Source organism: Trachurus japonicus, chromosome 16, assembly GCF_045865225.1.
Source record: "Trachurus japonicus isolate A0001 chromosome 16, Traja_1.0".
NCBI classification, from domain to species: domain Eukaryota; kingdom Metazoa; phylum Chordata; class Actinopteri; order Carangiformes; family Carangidae; genus Trachurus; species Trachurus japonicus.
Window position 1 is genome coordinate 16,557,449 of NC_140922.1, and position 24,867 is coordinate 16,582,315.

The window sequence follows — 24,867 nt, forward strand, 5'->3', positions numbered from 1 at the left end:
AGAGGCTTTAGCGTAGCATTGAGTCATCGTGCTGCTTGTGCATAACTCCTCTCCTCTCTTCCCTTCCCTGCTGTGTCCGTTGCACTGTAAGTGAAGGTCACAAAAACATATAAACCTACATGAGCACTGTGCACGTATGTGCTAACTGTATAGGCACGTGCACATGCACTGTCGTACCATGAACACACATTCATAGTATGGGAATTATTTTTTGTACGATATGATATTTTTAGTCTAATTTTTAAACTTTAATTGTGTGCAGGTATGTGAGTGTGTGTAACTATCTTTTCAATTATGTGGCAGTAGCATATAACTGTAGAGGTGTGCGTGTGTGTGGCTGTAAGGGGCCTGGTTTTTCCCCTGCAGGCTGGTTTGAATCGATAGTGCTGGAAAGTGCTGAAATAGCAGCCTGACACACACACACACACACACATACGCACACACACAGATACAGAAGGGTGACTCACTTGAGCTGAAAACATGAACAAGAATGCTGACTTCTGAAACAAGGCAAACAGAGGACAAGAAGCAGAGAGGAAGAAGCAGGGTGACAGAGAGAGAGAGAGAGAATTCTTTGACTTCAGACTCATTTCTGCTTTGTTGTGCGTAGCAGTGAGATTCAGTATTGCTGCATCCAAAAGTACTGTGTGTGTGTGTGTCCATTTGTTTATCTTTGAGATGGGGTGAGGTGGGTTATGTGTCTGTTAACATATTTTTCATTTTGGCACTGTTGCTATCACCTCTCTCTCTCTCTCTCACTTGTGCTCACCTCAACTTCAAGAAGCATTTTTACAACCGGTGCTATAGACAAGGTTAATGTTTTTTTTTGGTCATTAAAAAGTTTGGTTTACCACCAGGTCCAGAAGGAGAACTGCTCCGGTGATAGCTCATTAATTTCATGCCCAGTGTTAACAATTTTTAGCTGTTAAAAAAAAAAAAGCATTTCAAAAAACAATTCAAGTCCATTTACTGTAACTTCTCATCTTTGGCTTTGAAGCAGTGGAGAGATGAGAGTGGGAGGTTTGGCTCCAGACAGCCTCCAGTGTGGCCCTGTCTGCCGTACAGGAATGAGCCCTGGTTCAACCTTGACCTCTGACCACGCAGTGATGCTGATCAAATGAAGTTACATAATGTAAACTGCAGCACATATAACGGCACCACAGAGTTAAGCAACATGACAGCAGAGGGAAGCAGGTTGTTCTGTGTTTTCTGATGAGCTTTTTTGTCTAGATATATGTGGATTATGCCTCATTATTTCTACTTCTATGTCACAACAGATTGGATAACACTCAGCTACATGTTGCAGATAAACAGAAGTCAAACGAGGTCTTTTACCCTGAAAGACAGTCACATAATGAGAGGAAAGCTTGTTCTGTAATTATCTAATCCTCAGAGCCACAGCTTCACTCGTGCATAAACAAAACAATTCTATTAATCTTCATCACCAGATGTGTGTGTTCACTTGTTGATTCATATTTGTGGCAGCAGTAGGTGTGTCATCAGGATAGGGCTGCATATTTACAGGGACCAGATTTTGTACTGCACCACTGTTATCACCTCCTTAGTTTGTCTTTTGTTTGAGTGCGGAGCCCTTATTTCTTTTTAAATGCTATCATCCATTTTTACGGTGTTGTTCTGCACAGTATTGCACTGTGCAGAGTCTCTTGTAAGGTTATAGTGTTCTGCTCCATAATAAACAACCAGTAAGCAGTTAAGGTGTCATGTGCACTCCACAGTGAAATGAAAAGGCGTCCACGTCATACTCTAAAATGGCTAAACAAGAATAGTAACGTCTAGTCTGATTGATCCATCGTCAGTTTCATTCTAACAGACTTTATTAGGAAATATAGTAAACATAAGCACAATTTAAACATTTCAGATTGCCTGTTGAATGGAGTCACTCATTAGAGAAAGAACAGGCTGCAGTGTCTGCAGCAGCTCTAATACAGTATTGATGCAAGATTAAACAGTTCTGCTGCGGGACAGATGCAGGCTTGAAGTACCGGGGCTGAAGTAGCCTGCTCATTAATTTCATCAAGAAATGCTACCAACAAGGCAATGTTCTCCTTGTGTTGTAACGTCTCTGTTGTCTGCACTACAGTTTGTTTACAGCTGAATCTGCGATGCCTTCAGAGGGTATTCAGACCTTTTACTCAGTGCTTAGTTGAAGCACCCTTGGGAGTGATTATGTTCTCAAGTCTTCTTGGATATGACGTGACAAGCTTTGCACACCTGGATTTAGGGATTTTCTGCAATCATTCTTGGCACATCCTCTCAAGCTCTGTCAGGTTGGACCGTCCGTCAGTGGACAGCCATTTTCAGGTCCCTCCAGAGACGTTCGATGTAGTTCAAGTCAGGGCTCTAACTGTGCCACTCAAGGACATTCACATAGTTGTTCCCAAACAACTCCTTGTGCTATCTTGGCCGCATGCTGAGGGTCAACGCCCTCAGGCAAAGTGAACATTCAACCAGTCTGCAGTCTGACTCTGAACTCCTGAGACCAGATTTTCATTGGGAAGTGTTTCCCATCTCCACACAGGATTTCTGGAGCTGAGCCTGAGTGACCATCAGGTTCTTGGTCACCTTTCTTGCCAAAGTCCTTCTCCCCTGATTGCTCAGTTCAGCTGGGCAGCCAGATCAAAGAAGATCCCTAGTTGTGCCAGCCTTCTTCCATTTTAACATTATGGAGGCCACTGTGCTCCTGGGAACCTTCAATGCAGTTTTTGTCACGTTTCCCAGATTTGTGCTTTAACACAACTCTATCTCTGCTCTCTTTTTCCTTTGAAACCATCACTTGGATTTCATTCTGTCATGTGATATTTAATTAAGAGAGGCGTATACCTTTCCAAGTTACGTCTAAAAACATTGCATTTACCATGTGGACTTCAATTGAGGTGTAAAAAAGGGAGAGTCAGTAGTTTCTGAATGTGCAGTATATACTATAATGCTGCAGATGTTGGAGGGAGGGATTTCCAGAGAGACACACAGGTGCATGGCTCTACTGTGTTTTTATTCCGGTTACACAGATAATCACATCACCGCCACAGTAATTCAACAGGCCTAAGCTGAACTCCAGCAACAAGAGTCCCAGTCAACAGTGTCTGTGTGATTCTGTGTGTGTGTGGGGGTGGATTTATGTGTGTGTATGTGTGCATGTGTGTGTGTGTGTGTCAGCGTGCAAGTGGTTGGCGCTATTAAACATTCACCGGCTCACTCAGCTGCTGCTGCTGCTGCTGTTAGGCTCCCAATCTGGGTCAAGTCTCCCTCCTCTCCTCCCTGAGCTACCTCTATCCCTCCATCCTCTCCTCCTCCTCCTCTCGCTCTACCTCTCTTGCCCACTCACTCTCTCTTTCTGCTCAACTCCCTATGTGCTCTCCCTCTCTATCTCATTTCCTTTTCTTCCGCTTTTCTCCTGCCCCTTCTCTTTCTCTTTTCCCAATTTCTCTCCCTGCTCGCTCTTCCTTTCTCTGTCTCTCTGTCTCTTCTCTCTCTTTCTCTGTCTCTCTCCCTCGCTTTCTCTCTCTGAGGGAGTATTTGCTTAGCTACAGAGCTCAGAGGCAGCCCCGTGCTCTCATCCGGTGTCCAAGTCAAATAAAGATGCCTATAAATTTTTGAGAGACATGATGAATAATTTCTGTTATTTTCTCATTGTGTGTGTGTGTGTGTGTGTGTGTGTGTGTGTGTGTGTGTGTGTGTGTGTGTGTGTGTGTGTGTGTGTGTGTGTGTGTGTGTGTGTGTGTGTGTGTGTGTGTGTGAGAGAGAGAGAGAGAGCGATGTAATGACCTATAATATTGATGTTGGTGATAGCATCACGATGCTGGTAGTGAAGTGAAGTAAGGGGAAAAGAAACATGAAGGCACTTGTGAAGCTAACGCTGATGATTTAATTTAACCACGAACACACAAATGGCACACATCAAATTATTATTGAGAATGCCACGTTAGCATCATCATTAAAATCAAACAGAAGCAGCCACAGAAACGGAGACAAGAGGAGATAAACGCTGTTTCAATGTGCCATCTGTTTTCAGTGTTGGAATAATCAATGAAAATTAATCTGCTCCGCTACATATTGTAGTTTAAATTTAAAACATCAGAGGATATAGATTTTTTTCTTGTTGTATAGGTTTCTGTAATTGAATAAAGGAAACTTCACAATAGGCCGCGAAACAATAAATAAAACATATAAACATCTCCTGTCACTGTAAGTGCAGGTACCACCGCTGCTGACGCTTCAAATCTGCTGCCTGCAGTGCACCACAGAAGTATCAAATTAGGGCTAGGAATACAAACTCATGATGTGTGTCTACATGTCTGTGTGTGGACCTTCCACAATATCCTATTTGGTTTGGTGTCTCTTTAATTCTCTCCTTTACCTTGCCTCTTGACGAATGAAATCACTTGATTGACACTATAGGACAAATAGTACAGTCCTGATTTTTCGACTCAGTCTATTTCTTGGCCCCCGCAGCCAGCCTTGGAGCGGTTATGTCCTCTTGCTGGAACAGTGAATCATCAGCTGTAGGTGAGCTATATCACCTTTAGGCAAAAAACGTGTTGAACACACATGGTAGCATGCACGCAAGACTCGCACACATTTGAACATGCATTTTGTTACGGCTGATAGGGGTTCGCCCGTGTGTGTGTCTCTCCCTCCCTTCCCCTCGTTCTCCCACAGCTCCACCCAGGTCCCAATCAGCGAAACGAGGCTCACCTGGTCCACTGAGCTAAATACCCTGCAGCTGACACCAGAGGGCGGGGGCAGTGCTGGGGACTGCTGGGCTTGCCTGCCTCCCATCATGGCTTTCTGTTTTAGTTTGTCTACTTGTTTGTATCTGTATATTTTTGTATTAAATCTCTTTTAGTTAAGTTAGTGCCTTTGTCTTTGTATTTTGGGTCATTGTTGGGTCCCTTGTTATGCCCCTCTGGGCCAACAAAGTACTGGGGCGTAACAATTGGGGGCTCGTCCGGGATCTGAACAACCATGAGGTGAAGTGAAGGTTTGTAGCTGTTGTGTGAGGTAGTAGTCTAGTCTTCTTTTCAAGATGGTTTGTGATTTAATTGCCTGTCTGTGTTTGCTTGAGAGTTCCCTGTAAGGTAGTCGTCGGGCAGAGAGAGACTCTTGCCACTTTGTTGTTTTGCCTTTCTTATTTTTGGTGGTGAAACCTGGGTGTGGGTACGTTTTCTGTGTGGCAGTGGGCCTTGCCTTGGTCCATTGTTCACTTGCAGAGTTCAACGTTTAAAGAAGCCTCCCGGGAAGCCACTGAAGACTAGATAGTTAACCACATTACAGGGTGCCTCTCCACAACGTCACTCTTTAGCAGAGTGGCACAGCAGCATATCACAATCTCTAGTGGGTTGACTCTACCTCTACTTTCGTCTGGATTCTGTGTGTAAAATAGTAACAGTAACTTTTGGGATGTGACTTTTTGTGTGGTACCTGCACAGTGCGTTCGTTGGGTCGTTCGGTTGCAGCTTAGGTGTAAGTTGGCAACATTTTGTGTAGCAGTGGCTACTGTGTGACCTCTTGTGTTGTGCTGTTGCAGTCCACTTTTCGGTTGAGTCACTTGTGTATGTTACTGTTTACTTAGTTGTGGCTTCGTTGGACCTTGTGTGCGTCTCTCCATAGATCAGTGGATCTTTGTGTGATGGAGTTGACTTGGTGAATTATAAGGTCTGTGTCCGTTGGTTAATGGCAGACTGCTTGGTGGCCATTTTGTGTCGTGGCAGTTCAATTTGTTCGGGTCTTTGTGTGTTGATAGACAGCAACTTGAGTGACCCTTTAGGTTGTGGCTGTGTTCGATTTTGTGTTTGGTCACCTGCAGTGTTTAGTAAGTTTACTTCGTTTCGTAGTTTCCCTCATGGTGGTAGCTATTTAGTTATCTGGTGGGAGTGGCACCCACTTGCATGGCTACTGTTTGGCTGCTCACTCTTTACATCGAGTGGCAGTGTGTTGGTTGGCCTTTTTGTATTTTGATCTTGTTGGATCCACTTTGACCTTTTTGTTGTCCTGACCGCAGTCCCAGGGTTTATTTTTGATAAATGTGTTTATTGGTGTTGAGGCCAGGTTCAGTCATCCTTTTTTATAGATAAAAAGAATATTAGATTTAGATATTGCAATGAATAAATAGTATGGTGTTTTGATGTAACATGATGATTTATTCATTGTCTTAAGGGGGGGGGTGTTACGGCTGATAGGGGTTCGCCCGTGTGTGTGTCTCTCCCTCCCTTCCCCTCGTTCTCCCACAGCTCCACCCAGGTCCCAATCAGCGAAACGAGGCTCACCTGGTCCACTGAGCTAAATACCCTGCAGCTGACACCAGAGGGCGGGGGCAGTGCTGGGGACTGCTGGGCTTGCCTGCCTCCCATCATGGCTTTCTGTTTTAGTTTGTCTACTTGTTTGTATCTGTATATTTTTGTATTAAATCTCTTTTAGTTAAGTTAGTGCCTTTGTCTTTGTATTTTGGGTCATTGTTGGGTCCCTTGTTATGCCCCTCTGGGCCAACAAAGTACTGGGGCGTGTTTCTGCACTTATACACATATGTTATCCTATGTTATGTTGCGGTGCCTTTCATCATGTCAGCAGCTGTAAGTGGTAACAGACCGAAAAGAAACCAGCTTCACCATATACGCTCTGTGGCTGCTGTTGCATATGCTACAGCTTTGACATCTTTTTAATGCATTCTTTGACTGTTTGGTTTCTTTTTTGCAACTATGCAGATTCCTCCTGCAAATATTCTTCTCTTATATTTTTTTTCCGTGAATATTGTTGTTTTCTGACGACAAGTATTACTGGAATAAATGTGTGCATCTTCCATCGCTGTATGTTTGCTGTCTGGGGACAGCAAAAATATTATCTCTTGGTGACAGCGTGTGTGAGAAAGAATTACTTCTTCTCCAGTTACTTGTTATCATAGCGATCAATATAGTGTCTTGTACTACATGCATATTTGCACCTTTAATATTGACAAGGCAGCACCAGCTTTAGGTTTCATCAGTTACGTGATGATAAATTGTTAATTGAGAGGGCAATAGCTGAGAGATCTGAGTGTTTATCTACCAGCTCCAGCATCTCTCCCCTTCATTCCACACCTGCACCTACCAGAGTTGTGAACAGCACTTGTCTTCAGCCTGTTGATATTTCTCCTGACAGCTGCCATCTCTACAAATAGCATGGGATGTGGTGAGAACATTCACAGCCCTGTCCTACACTGCTTCGCTCTCAACATCATCCCCGTCTGGAGTGAGAGTAGAAGATGTGGCTACACTGATACAGATACGGCTCCCTTTGTTGTTTGGCAGCAGGCAACCTGTACAAAACATGTACAGTAGTTGACTAACATCCACATGGGACACTTTATAATGTCCAATATGTATCATTTTTTTCAGGTTAATTCAGTTGTATATTTTAACAATCAGGTCTAATGATGGTGTTGTACTAAACTGTGTTATATTCAGAGCTGTGTCTCATACTCTCCACCCCGTATGTATTGTAAACAAGAAACTCTCATCTCAATATATTATAGTCCAGTTCAGCACTAGTTTTATTTTTGACCTTGGTAATAACCTTATAATGAATTCACCCATTTACATCAACGTCAGCAAAACCTGAACATCATAGGGCAGGATTGTTGTATTATTGCATAAGACAGGTGCACCTTATACCTAGTGAACGCCATGTGCTCTCTGTATTACTTTTGAAATTTAAGGCTTTGGTTAAAAAAAATACAAATATGTATTAATAGCTGTTCATTGGTAATCTTTTTTGCAATCATTTTATTTTTCCATTTAACAAATTAAGTCAAACAGAGGTATTTCAGGGGACACAATATTACTGGAATAGATTCTCACAGCAAGCATACCAACAGCGGGCCCAAGACATAAGAACATGTCATGGGATACCATAGAACACAGTGATGGTGATGATAATAAAACAAGATTAATTACAAAAAAGGATGACAGTTACAGTAAAAGCATAGATTATCTTAATAAAAATGTATCAATAAAATAAAAATGATAATGATAATGAAAATGAATGTTCATTGGTAATCCTAACATTTAGATGAGGAGGAACAGTGGTGGTGTAAAACTCTGCTCCCTGTCCATAGTAATTATATTGATAAGCTATAACCTTGTTTTATGGATGATTAACAGTGTATCGCAGTCTCAGTGTTTCAGAATGACAACATAATGTAAATTTTATGGACGGTACCAATACAATATAATAGAAGATTGTTTTGATCATTTGATTTGTTCAAACATATCCATTAACTTAAAGCATTGTTTAAATAGTTAGGCACTATCGCAGCACGGCACTGACTGAGTTTATAAAGCACATGACGATGCCTATACTTTAACAGATGACATCATAGAACCCAGAGGAAGTCGGACTTATTAGTGCTCTGCCTAATATAACAGAGGTTGGGTGGAGGGGGAGTGACATGAATGAGAGGAGACACAACGAGAGAGCAGGGAAGGGCGAGGAAAGCGAGGGAGCGGATGAGTGATGTGCTCATTAGATTTCTGCTTTCTTAACCTGCAGAACATTTCCCACAGCTGATCACAGACACATCTAAGGTCATCTTTAATAGCCATGACATCACTTCCTTACACCTTTCTGCAGGAAACTCAATGCAACATGGGAGGAGGAGGCTGGGAGGTGTGTGTGTGGGGAGGGGGGAGGGGGGAGGGGGGGTAGTGTAGTGTAGGAGCCAGTAAAGTTGCAGATGCTTGCTTTCTCTAACTCAGAGGGAAGTCCTCATTTTCACCAGGTAGACACTGTTTTTATTTGTGCCTCAGTTCCTCTGTTGCCTCACTGATCATTTACAGTTTTTCTCAATTGCTAAAACACTAAACCCTGTTGTCTGAACCAAATTTTCAGTTGCCTGAACCCACTGATTGAATCAGTCACTCTTTTGGCAAAACCATCAGCACTTTTCACCTGTTTAGACACATCTTACCAACACATTTTCATTGTGATGCACCTGTGTTGCATAATGCTGAGCACAGGTGGCAAAAGTCAAACACAAGTAAAGCACAAGTTTCACCGATTGAACACAGCAACTCAAAATTGATAACACTTGTGTCTAATGATGTGAGGGCATATATACTGTAAGCTAGTTCAGGATGAAGTCCTGTGGCCTGATCCAGTACAGAGAAATGATGCTGTGGCTGAGTTATGCACTTCTCATTTCTATATTTTTGTACTTTATTTTTACGTAGGCTTACTGTATACAAGTACTAAATGCACAAGATTTCTGTTTGTTTTTGTACTGTACAAGTGCTACGTGTAAAATGCACAGGATTTCTGTTTTTTGTACTTCTTTTTTTTTTTTTTTTTTACAGTACTGTACTATGTACAAGTGCTACTACGTAAATGCACAGGTTTTTTGTTTTGCAAGAGGAGAAGATGAGAGACGACAGGGTGAAGGAAGAGAGGATGAGGGAGGGAGGGATGAACTGGGAAGAAAAAAGAAGAAGGAAGGAAAAGGGGATGAAATGGACATGGGGAGGGAAGGAGGAGGGTGAAAGAAAGGGAAGGATAGAAGTGCTAAATGCACAGGTTTTTGTTTTGCAACATTTAGCTTACAGTGAAGGATAAACATTTATTTCTACGGCTTCATGTGCTGAGCATTGTGTTTTCTATTTTTCTATGTTGTGTTTAGTGACTGCTCAGTAGTGTTTTTAATTTTGATTGACTCGGGGCACGATTTGACAACATAGTTCAGTTTTGGGCACAGATTGAACTGTTTTGACGTGAAAGTTTGGTTTTGCAACAAGAGTCTGAGGTTTTGTGAATGTAGCTTGAAAATTGGGGTTTGTGTTCACAGTTTAGAGAAAATGAGAGAAGCTTTCGAGAAATGTGTCTTAGCAATCGAGAAAAACTGTAAGATGCTCCTCACTCTTCTTCAGATCATCATCTAGATCTTTTTGGGTAAATTTCAAGCCTCAGAAATCAAAAATTGTCCAGGCGTTCTTCAATCAGAAAATTACACCTTAAAAGAGATTTAACTTGCTTTCACAAACTATAGAGACTTTTTTTTTTAACAAGAGTTTTCCCTTTTGAAGTTTTATCACTTTAATTCATCTCATTACAGTGACTATCAACAAGTGCTACCTCATGATTAAGTAGAAATTCTAATAATGCAGTGGGAGTTCAGTGATGAGGGAGAGGGGAGGAGATGTGAGAGAAGGAGGAGGTGAAAGTTAAAGCGCAGGAAGTGATGGAGGACAGGAGATGAGAGGGTTTTCTGTGGGACCAAGAAACTGATCAAAATTCAAGTCAGCACCAGGTTAACTAAAGAGGCTAATGTCACACTTGTGACTACTTTAACTGTTGAACTATTTCAACAATTAGACCTGTTAACTGTTGGAGAGCAACCTTTGCTGTTTTGATTTTATTTTGCACCCTCAGCATTCCCTCGCTCCCTATTATGAGTAGTCGTTCATACACACACACACACACACACACACATGCACACACACACAGCGTTAATTTGACTTGCCAGGAAGGAAATAGTGTGATTCGCTTGAGTAGGTCCCTGGACATGAATCTAAAGACAGCAGGGAGCGTGCAGAGCAATCAAGTGATAAAGCTTATTATCTGAGAGGAGCTATATTCTAAGACTTATTATCTACCAGGAGTTAAATGACTTTCAGGTCCTCAAAGGCCTGATGGCCTGGTTTGACTTGGCAGGAGAGAGAAAGATGAGGTGGTTGGAGGAGAAAAGGGGTGGATGAGAGGATGCAACAAGAAGGAAAAGAGATGGGAGGAAGAATCGAGCAGGTGATGGAGAGAGAAGGGAGATGAGAGAGAGCGGAGATAGGGGAGAACATCTGTTGAGGCAAGAGGGAGAGAACCTCTTCTCCCTGTTTCCTCACATCTGGTGAAAAAAGAAATATGAAAGAGAAAAGAGAAAGGTGATGAGAAGCGGAAGACGGGGGGAGGCAGGAGAAGGTGATTCACCGGCGTGGGCAGTCGCTTCTCTGTCTTTTTGCAACTGCTGTGAAACCAATTTTCCGGTTAGGGTTGCAAGATACACTGTACTTCATAAAACTACACAAAGTGCTGCATTGTGTCTTGTTGAGGCAGTTCAGATACTTTACTACTATAGATACTGTAGATAGTGTATTGCCTGGATACCTCAAGTGTTGGCATAGCAACAAAAGATTTGGACTGTCTCTGCTTACTGAGGGCTAACAGCAAGAATCATCTAACAGGCTGCACCGCGTAAACGAAGCAGTAAACACCGACCTGACGATGAGAAAATAAAAAGAGAGGAAGAGGTAAGAGGAAAGAAAAGAGGTGAGTTATGAGTTGTGTACTTCTACAGAAGTGTAATGAGTTGTCATACAGTACGCCTTCTGCTGTCAGTGTCTCCAAAGTGCCGTGTCATTTTTAGGTGAGATCCGGTTGAAACGGTGCCTAATCGGGTCACCTTTAATTCAAAGTCACTGCAAGACAAATGTCTGTTGGTCACTTTTCCACATTTTCTGCAGTGTAACAGGAAGCCCACACGACCACGGCCCCACAGAGCAACCTGTAGCCCTGGATCACAGCCACTACACAGAAACACCATCAGCTCCTTTGTCAGGTCCTCTTCCACGCCGCTGTTGTCACTGGGGTCAATCTAAAGTTTGAGTTTTCTGCAACAGGAGTATTACTGTACGTTCTCTCCCTCCAGCTGTTTGTTCCAGGAAAGAGGAAACCCTTACAAGTTAAATTTCTAATCCTAAAATCTCTACACAAAATTTCCAATTTCTTCTCATTCTTTGGCTCTGTCCACCACCGGTTGTCAGTGAATATTGTACAGTATGGGTGTGGATATGTGAGAATCTTTAATCCATTTTAAGATTGCAGTGTTGTTGTAGGACTTTGATTTTATTTTTGGAAATCGCCAAAAACTGAATTTAAATTATATGAAACATGAGAGAAAATCCTGAAATAGGACAGAAGATCATTATGGTAGTGAGTTGTGAAGCTTCTTGTATGTTTCATGTTAATGGCTGTTGTTGAAGTGGGATAACCACAGTTTATGACAAATCTGGCTGCTTACTCTGCCTGTTAACTGTGAAGGTGATTGTTACTGAATTTTAGGGACCATGAAGCCTCAAACCTCTTAAATGTAGATTGTGTCTGTGCTCCTCTTATTGGTTTAAAATGAGTACCTCTGACCACTTGTCAGGATTTAGCAATTATGAATCAAAATCTGATTATTATCTGATGTTTTTTTTATATATTATAGACACATTGTCAATTAAACTTAAAGATACTTTCTCTAAACTTTTGCTTTAATTTTTCCATAATCAAGGTTATAGAAAAACACTGCACATTTGAAGTTTTCAGGCCTACTTAAGCTACTTAACCACTTTTAATAGTCCAAATATGGAATTAACAAACTGCTGTATTTAGCCATCCAGGCAGCCCATTACTGGCAGATAGCTTCCAGCCTAAAGAGTGCTAATGAGCCCACTGTGCACCCGTGTTAACCCAGTCCCTCTTTAAACATACTGTATTGACAGAGCTAATACTAAGTGTGGACCGTCGAGTCCAGAGTGAGTGCTCCTCTGTGTGAACCACTCTTCTGACTTAAAGGTAAACTTACTTTATTTGCATGAATTATGTTAAAAGCTTTAACACGCATATGGAGCAAGGATTTAAATGGATGAAGTAACGGCATTATTCACCACTCAGGCACAATGGTTGGTGTGTGTTAGTCATGGAAGACAGAAGACAAGACACAAAACTGCAACCAACTTCCTCAGTTCATTAAGATTATTCTTTATTATGAAGTGCCACAAAATGCTTTGTGTTCATTGTGCTTACATTGTCTGAATACTGGCTCAAAAAAACCCCAGGAGATTGTCTCTCTGCAACAGAGATCCAAACCTCCTGAGATAAGGTCTGTCAGATATTCGCTATACAGCAGTAAAAATGTATCAATCCAAAGGATTCTTTACAAACCCTCTTGCAATAAATGATTATTTAGGTTATCATCATTCTTTAACTTGGAAATACAAAAAAAGAAGAGAGGTCAAGCTAGTACAAGGTTTTTAATTCTTCTCTACCTGAATTCTAGTTAGTTTCATTGTGCTACTTTCTTTAAGGTGGAAATGACTAGAATGGAAGTGCTTAGAGAGATCAGATCTGGAGCTCACCCAGAGACAGACACACAGACAAACGGATGCACAAACTCAGTTTTTCTGCTTTAAAACCAGTGACCAGCAATACGTGGACCACTTTAAATACTGTATGTCCCTTTATGACATGTAGACTGCAGTGCAAAGAGTTTTAATACACAATGAAATAATCTGTGACATGTAAACAACACCTGGAGACGACGTTGCAGTCAGAGATATGGTTAGTGGTATGTTTAGTAACTTTGTACTTGTCACATTGTTATCACCCGCTACAGTAGCAGCAGCAGTGTTTTTACTGTTTTCTGTCTCACTCATACAGATATAGTGAGAAATGAGTTTTTAGAATCAGTTGTTAGAATAACAATTTATTGTTATTTCTGTCAGTCTCTGTTTTGATTATTGTGTCCAAGGCTTAAAAGTCACAGATAAAAAGACAAAAAACCTAAATGTAAGCCCTAACAAGTTGGAGCTCTGTGACTAATCATCTGATACAATTCAAGTAATTGCAGCTCAAATCTGGTTCACACATCAGGGAGAGAGATAAGACCTGCAGTTTGCTGACTCACATACCGAGTGCTCCATTCACAACAAAAACTTCCGCCTTGTAACTGACTTGTGAGCTACATTTTTCAAAAAAGCTTCTTTGTTAAAGATTGTATCGTCTTATTATGCAACGAAACATTTATCACAATTTTTTTTTCAACTTCTGGACATTGTCAGATGTGGTAGCCTTTGGTGTTGTGCACAGGTCCTATAGCTTAATCCCTCAGAAGTAAATGAGATTAGGTAATGGGTCTGTATAACAGGGCAGACTCTCTGTTGTGTCTCTATAACCCTAACTGGTGTTGGGAATCAGTCAAGCCCAGTAATCTCATGCTTGAGGAAGCACTGCAGTTATCAAAACTTATTTGTCAGAGATCTACATCTGAATATTAAACCCATTTCTTCTCAGTTGTCAAAAGCTTGACGGTGGACACAGATTGTGTTACCCAATTGGCAGGCACTGTGTTCTTGATGCAAGGTTACAATGTGGACAATATACTGTAGTATGGCATTTGAACAAACGAGCGCTTAATTTGTTTTTGTGCGGATCTGTGTGTCCTCAGTCTGTCTCTCAGGAAGCTCCATGAATCTGTAGAAAAGGTTTCTGAGCTGCAGAGAACTGGGTTCAGCAACACTGGTATTGGCCAGCTATATCAAACGTTAAACCGTCTATGGGTCCGGGATGATTAAAGTTAGCCTGTCTGTAGGTATATCACTCATAGAGTTAGCCTATGGTCGGCCCAGCGGGGATGAAAGGGGCCTACTGCAGAATAATCAGGACTCTGTGGTGTGCATCTACAGTATGGGACTGTACAGTTATGCTGCAATCAGACCATCCATCTTAAGTGCATGCTTTCTCTGTGGTTTAAGAATGCACGCTGTAGGGTTTGGAAGTGCACTGGAAGGGTAGCTGAATAATGCATTGCATTTAAAGTTGACCTCGGTCCAAATGCAACAATGCGCCAAACTTTGAATTGGTATTCTGTTTAAGATACTGTAGTGAGAGTTTGCTAAATACCATGTTGTATCATTCTGGGTCGATGCACATTCCAGTGCATGATTCTCCAGTCTGATTGCTTTGTTAACACCATTTTAGTGTTTGTTTGTATCAAGAGAATTATGAAATGCCCTTTAGCCTTATTACAAGGTTGTTTAAGACCTGTTGTTGTTGTTATGTTTTGGCTGCAGGACATGACTGATGTTTTCTAGCATTTTAACATCCCCAAACTTTAAGAAAACAATTACACTGTCATGAATGGTCAGTGATCCAATCTGAGTAAAATGTTGAGAGGCCTCTCCTGCTTATTGTCAGCAGGTCTGTTTCATGCTGGCGTTAGCCTCGCGCAGGTCAGTAGAGGTTTTAGTTATCCTACAATAGGCCTCACACCCAGCAGGCAGCTGATCCCAGCCTCTCTAGCCTACATCCTACATTAGTTCTACTCACTAAGAGGCAGGCAGTGCATAACAAGAGAGGAAAGACAGGACTTTTCTTTTTGATACTCTAACACTACATTGGCATGTTCCCTGATGTCTGTAATATTAGTATTTTTCTGTTTATGACTATAGGTGAAGTAAAACATACCTGATTTTTAAACTGCTATACAGTAGTAGGTAATACTTCATAACTTCATCATAAAATACCATGCATTAGGTGATTATTGCTTTTTAAGAGTCCTACGGAGGCTCCAAGAGAAAAAATATTGCCCTCAGGTTCTATCTATTGGATTTTGGCAAAAATCATAAGCTTTTTATGATGTTGGCATAGATTTCATCGTCTTTTTTTTCTTTTTCTTTTTTTTCTTTTTTGCATGCAATAACGTTAATAAGAAAAAGGTAAACAACATAATAGGAAAAAATAGTACTCAAAAAAGTGACATATGCTTTGGCCTGTAGTGATAAAAAGAGGTTGGCAAACATCCTACATACATATACAGAAATTAAAGTGCAACAAATAAATAATGGCATCACTTCATTGTTATCAAATCAAGTATAAACTTACAATAAATAAAAAAGAAATAAAATGCTGAAATAAGTAAATAAATAAGTAAATAAGTACATAAATAAATAAATAGTATTTTACCTCAGTAGTGGAGAGAATATGGTCACTTGGTGCAGCAGAACATTATTATTATCATTATTATTACTATTATTCCCCCAAAAAAGAACAAAATCGGAAGGAAAAATTCTTTCACTGCATTTCAATGCAGGGAGGAACTCAGTAGCTATAGGCTTACTATTGTCTTTGTTGTCGTCCTCATCATCATGTGTGTCCCAAAATATACGGTGTCATATTGTATCTAGATGCCAGAAGGAAGCCGAGTTAGTTTTATTGTCTCTATCCAGGACCGACAGAGGAAGAGGAAGTAAGGAGTTTTTTTGAGGAAGTGCATGCGTAGATCAGTTAAATCCTTAAGTGGGCAAATCTCAAGGAGAAAAAATTGTGCTATCTTCATCATCATCATCATCATCATCATCATCATGAATAGGCTCCAATGGAAAGCAAGGTGGGGGGAGGAGTGAGAGAAAGAGGGGGGAGGAGGGAAAGCGAGGTCATATTCTGACCAAAAATAGATTGTTTGTGTCTGCAGTTCAGTCTGTAAGGATAATGGCAATCTATATGTCTGCAGTTTTGTCTGTTGTTTTACATATGCAGGGGGTCATGCATCTAGGGGGCCAAGAGGAGAGAAGGGGCCTTTGAAGCAGGCAGACTCGTAGTGCTTGTTCAGGTAACTCTTGAGCGCGAAGGTCTTGTTGCAGCGTTTACATTTGAAGTGCTTGAAGGCCGAGTGGGTCTGCATGTGAGCGCGCAGGTTCGAGCGGTCTGCGAAGGCCTTCCCGCAGTGAGCGCACCCGAAAGGCTTCTCGCCCGTGTGGGAGCGCATGTGACCCTGTAAAAGCCAAGGTCGACTGAACGCCTTCCCGCATACATCACACTTGTGCTTGAGGTCGTGAGTGAGCAGGTGCATGGCCATGGCGGGCATGGACACGTACACCTTCCCGCAGGTTGGACATTTCTTTGCCAGCTTGCTGTCCAGCGAGCGGTGTGTCTGTTTGTGCCGGCTCAGGTTGGAAGACGTGGCGTAGGTTTTGCCGCACTCGTTGCAGGTGTGCCTCTGAATGGTCCTGGGGCTGCTCAGGGCTTTCCTCCTCGAGCGGCCGTCGGTGATGAAGAAGGCATCAACTGTGTAACCCTCGCTCACCGCAGCATCTCCGTTGATGTAGCCATCAGTGATTTCTGAGCCGGGGCTGTCGGGAGACTCGGAGTCGGGGGCCCCGTAGTCACTGTGGATACCATCATAGAGGGGGTCAGGAGAGGGCACCTTGATCCCACTGTCACTTTCACCATCGTACACAACAGGGCTGATGTAGTCACTGATGTAACCAGCTGATATGGAAAAAAGAAAACAGTATTAGGTTAAAAGAAAATGGGTAAAGGAAAAAAAAAAAAAAGCTTCACAGTGAACCACCATACAAAAACAGACAAATGAATTTTGTTCCTGCTGCAGCCACAGCATGATCTGATGGGTATTAAAGAAGGAAACTATTATATTAAATCTATCTCAAGAGGCACAAAGAGGGCACAGGAGCAAATATTTCCACCCACCACGCCAGAGACCTTTCATAACAAATGCAGTGGACATGCAGGAGAAGTGTATATCTATCTGACAGAGGGGCAACAGGGAAAAACATTTGGATTGACACCGTTAGACTGCTGTAGCCGGCTGAACAGGAAGCACAGAGTGAAATCAGATAGTCCCCCTTCCCCAGCTGTATCTTCCCTCACCGAGACAACAGTGACTGAGATTCAGAGACCAGCATGGTGGAATTAAATAAGTGTTTCCTCAAACCACACTAGACAGTTATATTAGTAAACAACTATACTATCACCCCATTAGTGACATTAAAAGCTATTATTAAAAGCTGTGTGGTGTGTTTTTTTCTCCATCCCACTTGAGTACGATGCAAAACACATAAGACATAAGTATTCCAGACAGGTGGCTCATTCACGCAGTAATGTGCTTCTAACATGTTGCTGTATGTAACATGTTAGGTCAGTATGTTGTACGTAGAAACAGCATTAAGCCGCTGCGGATGGACACAAACGCTGACATGACAGGTGGTGTTGTAATGTATGTGTTGACAAGCCAGGTGCCATATTTCCTTTAAACTGAAAGGGCAGAAAATCAAAGATGGCAGCACAGTAGGAGAAACAGAAGTTTTCAGATCTGATCCTAGATCAGCAATTTTACAATGATTTCCATGACATCTAAATAACATCTGTGGTCGTACGCAGTATTTTTTTTTTCCCAGTAAATGGCATTTTGTCCTGATCTCACTCTAAATGTACTGATAAAAAAAAATTGGCATCTATCAGGTGTAAGCGTTTACAGAATACAGTGATAGTCGCACTCCTTCAGTATGGATCTACCCCATACTGCAGCAACTATGGCCATGGCCAAGTCCCATTTCCTGCATTCGCCTTGCACAAGTGATAAGGGAAGGTTGTCAACTCCCCATCAGTACTGCAGCAGAAACTGTAACCACTTTAAACTGCGAACGAGCAGTGTGTGAATGACTGGATTGGCACACTGTAGCACAGACTGTATGTCTATCTCCTGCGCACCTGTTGCCCGAGTGAAAAGAGCCTGCGGTGTTAGTGCAGAGATAATTCAGCAATATAATTCCCCTCAGCCCTCAAAGGTTGCAGTTAAAACAGTTCCTCTGTGGAAGATAAATGCGTACCGGCTGACCCTGAACTTGAGAAAGCTGATTTAGCGTGTGAAAATGAGCATCAGCACCACGGACAGATCCAGTGCAGTGCAGGTCAATGGACAGTAACAGCAAGGCTGCTGTACAGGCTCAGTGTGTGCAGTCAACACTTTGGAGGTCTCTCACAGATCAGGGGGGTTGGAGACTTGCACTGCAAGGCTTATGAGAAAATACAGATATTGAAACTCAGTCTAAAGTAGTATAGATATACAGTGTATGTGCAGGTTAGATGATGCTGCCACTCTGCTGACAAAATGCCAAGTATTTACAGTTTAATGCATGTTTTTCATTGGCACAAATACGTAAATGTCAATGAAACAAGAATACATATTTACATACAATAAAGCAATGTACACACAGTAACACATTCTGACGATCTTATGTCCAAGAACACACAATATAAAATACCTTTAGATGCAGCTGACACAGCTACAGATTAAATACATCATTTCTGAGTGTGGATCTACACATGTTGACACATGTTTTGCTGAACACACTGGGTGATTTCTTGCACATAGCTGATAGGTTAAAGACTTAAACTGACTTAACTGCATGACAACCATAATACGACCTACATGGGCTATTTTTTTTTAAATTCATGTACAACTGATTGACATTTAGTGTTAACCCATTATTTAACCTCAGTTACAAGTTACAAGTCTGTTGAGCCAACAAAAAAAACTAAATATAAAAACCAAAATAAGACAGCTGTAAGACTATTTCAAGCAGGCCCACTAAATATTAGCTTCTTATCATTATGATGAAAACTTGTGATTAATTGGATGTGACATTTTTGTTACATATTTGTCATATTAGAAGTTTTCAATAAGACAGATGTGATTAACTGCATGCATCGCCATCATATGCTGCAAAACAGCCTCATATACAGCCTGGTCCTGCGTCCCCTTAACAAATGTCTGTTATTATTATGCATCCAGTCTCTCTGGGGAGTTCTCAGATGCAACAAGCCCCATGTTATACCACATATCTGTCTACATATGATAGGCCTAACAGCTCCTGCTAGCGCATCTGTCATGGCATCCCATCTGAAAACACAGTCCCATTACACACAGCACAGGGAACACGGGTGGAGCATGAATTATTCCAAAAGCTGGTTCATTCAAGCAGAAAGTTGTTCCTAACGTGGCGCACTGTTGTGGGTCGAGCCTGTACTGTACTGTCTGTGGAAGCCGCATTAAGCTGTTTCCATCATAGGGATGGAGACAAAAGGTGGCCGGTGCAGGCAGCGTTACACAGCGCTGCTGAGGCTGCAGATCGCATGTCAAGCCGAGCCGGGCTTGTTAACCTCGACATTATAAATACACCACTGACAGCTTTTTGCTTTATGAGCAGAGAGGTACAGAGGGAGAACACACGGAATACACATGTTGATGTGCATCAATGTGTCATTGACATGGAGGTGGAAGCAGTGCAGTGGCTTCATTTACATGACAAGGACATCTCTGGTTTTTAGTGTGGGCTCAAGATGTGACGCACACAGTTGCAGGGTGTGGGGAAGTTCACAGCTTTGGAACTTCAGGATAATTGCAATGGGACCTGCCCTGTTAAAACCCAGAGATTAAATCTTATAAAATATTATTCATAATCAACACGTAGACCAGATAAGATCCAGATCAACACAATCAGTCCCCTTGGAGAGAACCGCTGCTCAGATTAAGGATCTGTTAACCTACTGTATATTCAACAGTTCATCAGTGGCCATAAAGTCAGATAAAAATGGTCAGGCAGGTCAATTCTGTTCCTCTTCTATATCTATGTGATAATAATCAGCTTGTGGCCGTCGTTGTAGCCACACAGGGAGTCATACGTTCATTAAAAAGCTCCAGTCTAGGTGAGGAATTGTTGTGCAAAAATCTGCCAACACTGCAAAAACAGAGGACGCGTATACACCTGGACACTGAGCACAGACAAACCCCTCATGCGGGATGTAGGAGAGGAGGCCAATTTTAAATGCAACCAAGAAGAAAAAAATCAGGAAAACACCTGTCCGACGGCAGTGATGCTTTTCATCACAGTGTTGCCGCATGTAAGATAAACCACTGCTTACTTGTGCTGCACCTGCAGGCGGACACATTTCATCAGTGGTATGACTTAAACCGTATAAACTACTGACAAATGTTTTGTTGGATCAATTTCTGTCTAAGACATCCACACCCAGCCTGTGGGACATAAACACCATTAGCTTCACACTGACCTTGCACACACATGTCCACACAAGTCCTGCTTTGTGAATTAATGAACAATTAGACTTTGGCTGAGCTTTGCCCTCTGTAATTCCACAAACCCAAAGTGAAAGCGAACCAGATATTAATAACCTCTATGCAGTCTTTATCTCTTTTAACCTTACTTAGCCAGCAAAAAGGGAGGTGGGGGGTGGTGGGGGGGGGAGTCCCTCCTGACAATGAGCCAAAATCAATGAAACATGGGACGCGCTGGATTTAGTTGATTTCTCAAGTGACCTTTCCGCTTCGGTGGCAGCTCAACTCTTACAAACGACCAGCCACTTAAAACCAAGCCTGCTTTATCTTTTCCACTCTCAGTAAATAAAGTGCCAGATTATGTGGTGTGGGGTAACACTCACTGAGCAGGCACTATTGGTTATTGAGATTGTCAGTCATCAGTTTTCCCGTGTCCCACTTATCCTGTGCTCCAGCTGTCCTCTGAAGTGCACGTGGAGCTTTTACAGTCCACACTAATAATCCTTTGAAGTCATGCAGAATTGCTTATTTTGCAATGCACTGCTTAGTACACGGCTTTGAAGCTTTTATTACCCACGAGAAAGGGCATAACTATGTGATAACTCTCTGCTGTCAATTATAGGATACTTATCTGCCTTGAGTACACCCACATCAGCCTACAGGTAGCCAAACAACCATGAAAGGCTGCAGATGAATTACAGTAATATTACAGGGTATCCATCAGATAAATGCACAAAGTCTGTGCTCCTTATAGCAACACAGGAGGAGTTATCTGTTATTAAGAGTTGCATGTCTGCACTGATGTGTCAGCTCTTTTCAACATGATGCACAGTGAGGGAATCCTTCCTGGGCACAACAGGTAAATCCACCTCATGATCTCACACACATGCAGCCTTATTTGGGAAACAGCATCGTTAGATTCCCTGTCCTCATCCTTATCCTCCTCATCTTCCTCCTCCTCCTCCTCCTCCTCCTCCTCCTCCTCTAAGAGCCCGACTTGTGTTTGAGACACCTGTTAGTGTTGGTTGTGTAGGCAGCCTGACCTACCTTTGTCATGGAGCCGCAGGCTGAGGTCTGTCCTGTGCCGGTAGACGTTCTCCAAATCCGCCCCAGAGGAGAAATCATCTAGTTTCACCTTTTTCACCAGGAAAGACCTTGGCATGGTGGTGCGACACCGACACACACTCACACACACACACACACACACGCACACACACACACTCACAAACACAACGACACACACTCACAGACACGGGCGATCGCCGACGGCCTGGCCAGCGTGGTGACTCGCCCGTTAACACACCAACCAACCACCAACACGGAGGAAGATTGTCTTCAGGTTTTTAGGAGGAAGCGCGAGCCGTGGAAAACACTTGTCCGTTCAAGTGCCGCTTTTTTATTATTAGGCTACTATTTCTTGTGTGTGTGAGTCTCTGGACGTCTTCTGTCTCCCCGCTATAAGGTCCTCGTGCAGAGAAGAAGAGAAATGCAACTTCAGCACCGGACAGCTCCCTCAGGGGGGTTGCCTCGCGCTCTCTGAGCTCGCGGGCAGGCGGCAGAGGCTCGCGAGCTGTCCCAAAAAAAATAAATTAAAATAAATAAATAAAATAAATGAAAACAAAATAACAGGCAGTTGAAGGTACCCTGGGGCGCATGCGGTGGTTCTCCGGGCCTCTTTAAAGAAGAGGAAGAAGAGATGGAGGAGGAAGAGGAGGAGGAAGAGGAGGAGGAGGAGGAGGGAGGGATCCGAAGAAAATAAATGGGGGTGAAAAAATGGAAGGACGATTTTTTTTTTGGAAGCTTTTCAGAATAAATGTCGGACACCTCGTCCTTCCCTCTTTGCCGCAGAAATAGTCCTTAATTCCCGGTAAGAGCGACTACTCGGTAAAAAACCACAATAAGATTCCCTGCGGCCGAGCGGGTCAACAGCATCCCCTCTTTCTCTTTCTGTATCCCTCTCTCTTCTCTCTCTCACTCTCTCTCTCACTCTCTCTCTCTCCCTCTGTTCCCCTCGTCTCTTTCTGCAGCTTCCGCGAGGTGTTCCGTGTGCTGTCTCGCGATCAGCTGTTGGCATTTATACGGCGCAGAGAGAGAGAGAGAGAGAGAGAGAGGAGAGGGAGAGGATGGAGGGATGGATAGGCACACGGGTAGAGGGAGTGCTTAATTTAATCCATCCCACATCCCCGGGGAGAAGCGACTGGCCCGGATGATTTATTGACGCTGTTATCACCCCCCCTCTTTCTCTTTTTCTCTGTCTTTCATTCTCCTTCTCCCTCCTTCTTTCCTTTCTCTTCATTTTTTAAGTGTGTGTGTGTGTGTGTGTGTGTGTGTGTGTGTGTGTGTGTGTGTGTGTGTGTGTGTGTGTGTGTGTGTGTGTGTGTGTGTGTGTGTGTGTGTGTGTGTGTGTGTCAGTTCCTCTGTGTGTGAGGCGAGGCGCCATGTTTTGGGGAGATAAGAATGGAAATTATTGTTATGGTTTTTTTTTAAGTACTCATCGATTTGATTCAGCTATCGCAGCGTGTAACACGAATTTAAATATTGTCCCGTTGTGGAAGACTTTTTGGGAGTCCATTTACTTTTTTTGTTTTGTTTTCCCACTCATTTTATCACCTGCTAAGCATATTCTATCTGAGATGATGCCATGGGTTTTATGGGGGAATATTAACTAGCATGCTGAGAACCTCGTAATTATCATTAAGGTGGCCCTGGAGGCAGATGGGTGTAGACCAAATGGGGTGTTTTACACTGACTGTCGGATTAATATGGGACTAGAGTAATATCTGCTCCGGGGTCACACCAGGTTCACTGACAAGTTTTACTGCAAGATCGAGGAGCCACTGTCTTTGCTCTGATATTATGTAACAACAAAGATCATTTAAGAGATTAATGAATCATCTGCTGACTCTTTATTCCCCTTGACTTCTTTTCTTCCCGTATCAAAGTGAGAAAATAATAATCATATCAAATGTTATAAAGAAAAACTACAGGCCATGTCAACAAGTTTGATTAAAGTATTCCAAAAAACCTCGGACTCATGCATCATCTTGATAAACTACAATCTGGGACCTAAACATGAACACTGGTGGATTTTAAGTGCTTCATAATCTGAGGCTCCACACCTTCTCGGGTTGACACCCAGAATGAATATAAACATGTTTTAATTAGTCCCAGGGTGAGGAAGTGCACATTACTGAGTTTGTGCTCTCACAAGATGAAAAAAAGTATGGCTGTGTTTTAATGAGGCAGGTGTAGTGTAGGACACACTGACTCAGGTCTGTGGGCTGTTGGGAAGTTGCTGAACATCTGTTAAAGGTTAGAGGAAGCTCAGCCGATGACTCAGATCTACAGAGAAACCACCTAAAGATTGGGCGTTCACAGTAATGGAAGCGTTTGTCGTATCAACTCTGCGGGCACTGGATTTTATTGGAGCTAATAGAGTCTGGAGCTGCAGAGCTGTAAAGTTAATACCAACAAACTTAACTTGGATAATGACTCAGTCTGTGGGAAATAAGACAGTGTGGACAAATAATGTAGGAAAAAACAGAATACACTCAGATCATAAATCATCTCAAAGTGACTAAATACGTTTAAATAATACATTATTTAATATAACACTGAATAATAAATCTCTACATTTAATGATATTTCATGACACACATGTGCATCTACTATAGGAGGTCAATCACATATGTAGGTAGTGTGTATTACTACTATTTTTTAAATGCTGCTGATAAAGTCAATAGACATGAGACATTTTGGCCAACGATTAGGAATATTAAAACGTTACGTTACTTGTCAAATACTCATTTGAGGGGAAAAACAAAGGCAATTTTAGTGTCAGTCACATCAGTAGTTTCCACTCCTGAATGAGATTTTTTTTTCTTCTAGTTTCACTGGCTAAATAAATGAGCTCATATTCCCTGTCAGTCAAACAGATGGAGAAGGACAGTGGAGACTTACAGACTTACAGAGGCAGCGCCAGGATGATTTAGAGGAGGCTGAGGCTGAGTTTTCTTCCATCGTTGACCATGATGATGAGAAGGGCGATGATGATGATGATGATGATGATGATGATGATGAAGATCGAACAAACTGAGGCATCTGGGTCATAGCAATATGATGCATGGATGTCTATCTTCAAGTCAGATGTGTGTGCGTGTGTGTGTGTATTTACTATTGATTACAGGCCATGTGAT

General features: G+C 42.3%; 1 protein-coding gene and 1 long non-coding RNA gene across 2 annotated transcripts in view; one reads left to right on the forward strand and one right to left on the reverse strand.

The window, feature by feature from the left end:
- Window positions 1-22,260, forward strand: part of LOC146972206 (uncharacterized) — a 110,041-nt gene extending 87,781 nt beyond the window's left edge. Inside the window, exon 4 of the long non-coding RNA XR_015037854.1 lies at window positions 22,134-22,260. This is a non-coding gene — a long non-coding RNA (uncharacterized LOC146972206). The remainder of the gene's footprint in view (window positions 1-22,133) is intronic.
- Window positions 12,765-22,136, reverse strand: LOC146972207 (transcriptional repressor scratch 1-like). The gene is made up of 2 exons (XM_085802156.1): window positions 21,719-22,136; window positions 12,765-17,067 (listed from the first exon to the last, which is right to left on the reverse strand). Exons 1-2 carry the CDS (start codon window positions 21,831-21,833, stop codon window positions 16,340-16,342), a joined length of 843 nt encoding a protein of 280 aa, XP_085658282.1. The 5' UTR covers window positions 21,834-22,136; the 3' UTR covers window positions 12,765-16,339.
- Window positions 22,261-24,867: the final 2,607 nt, after the last annotated feature.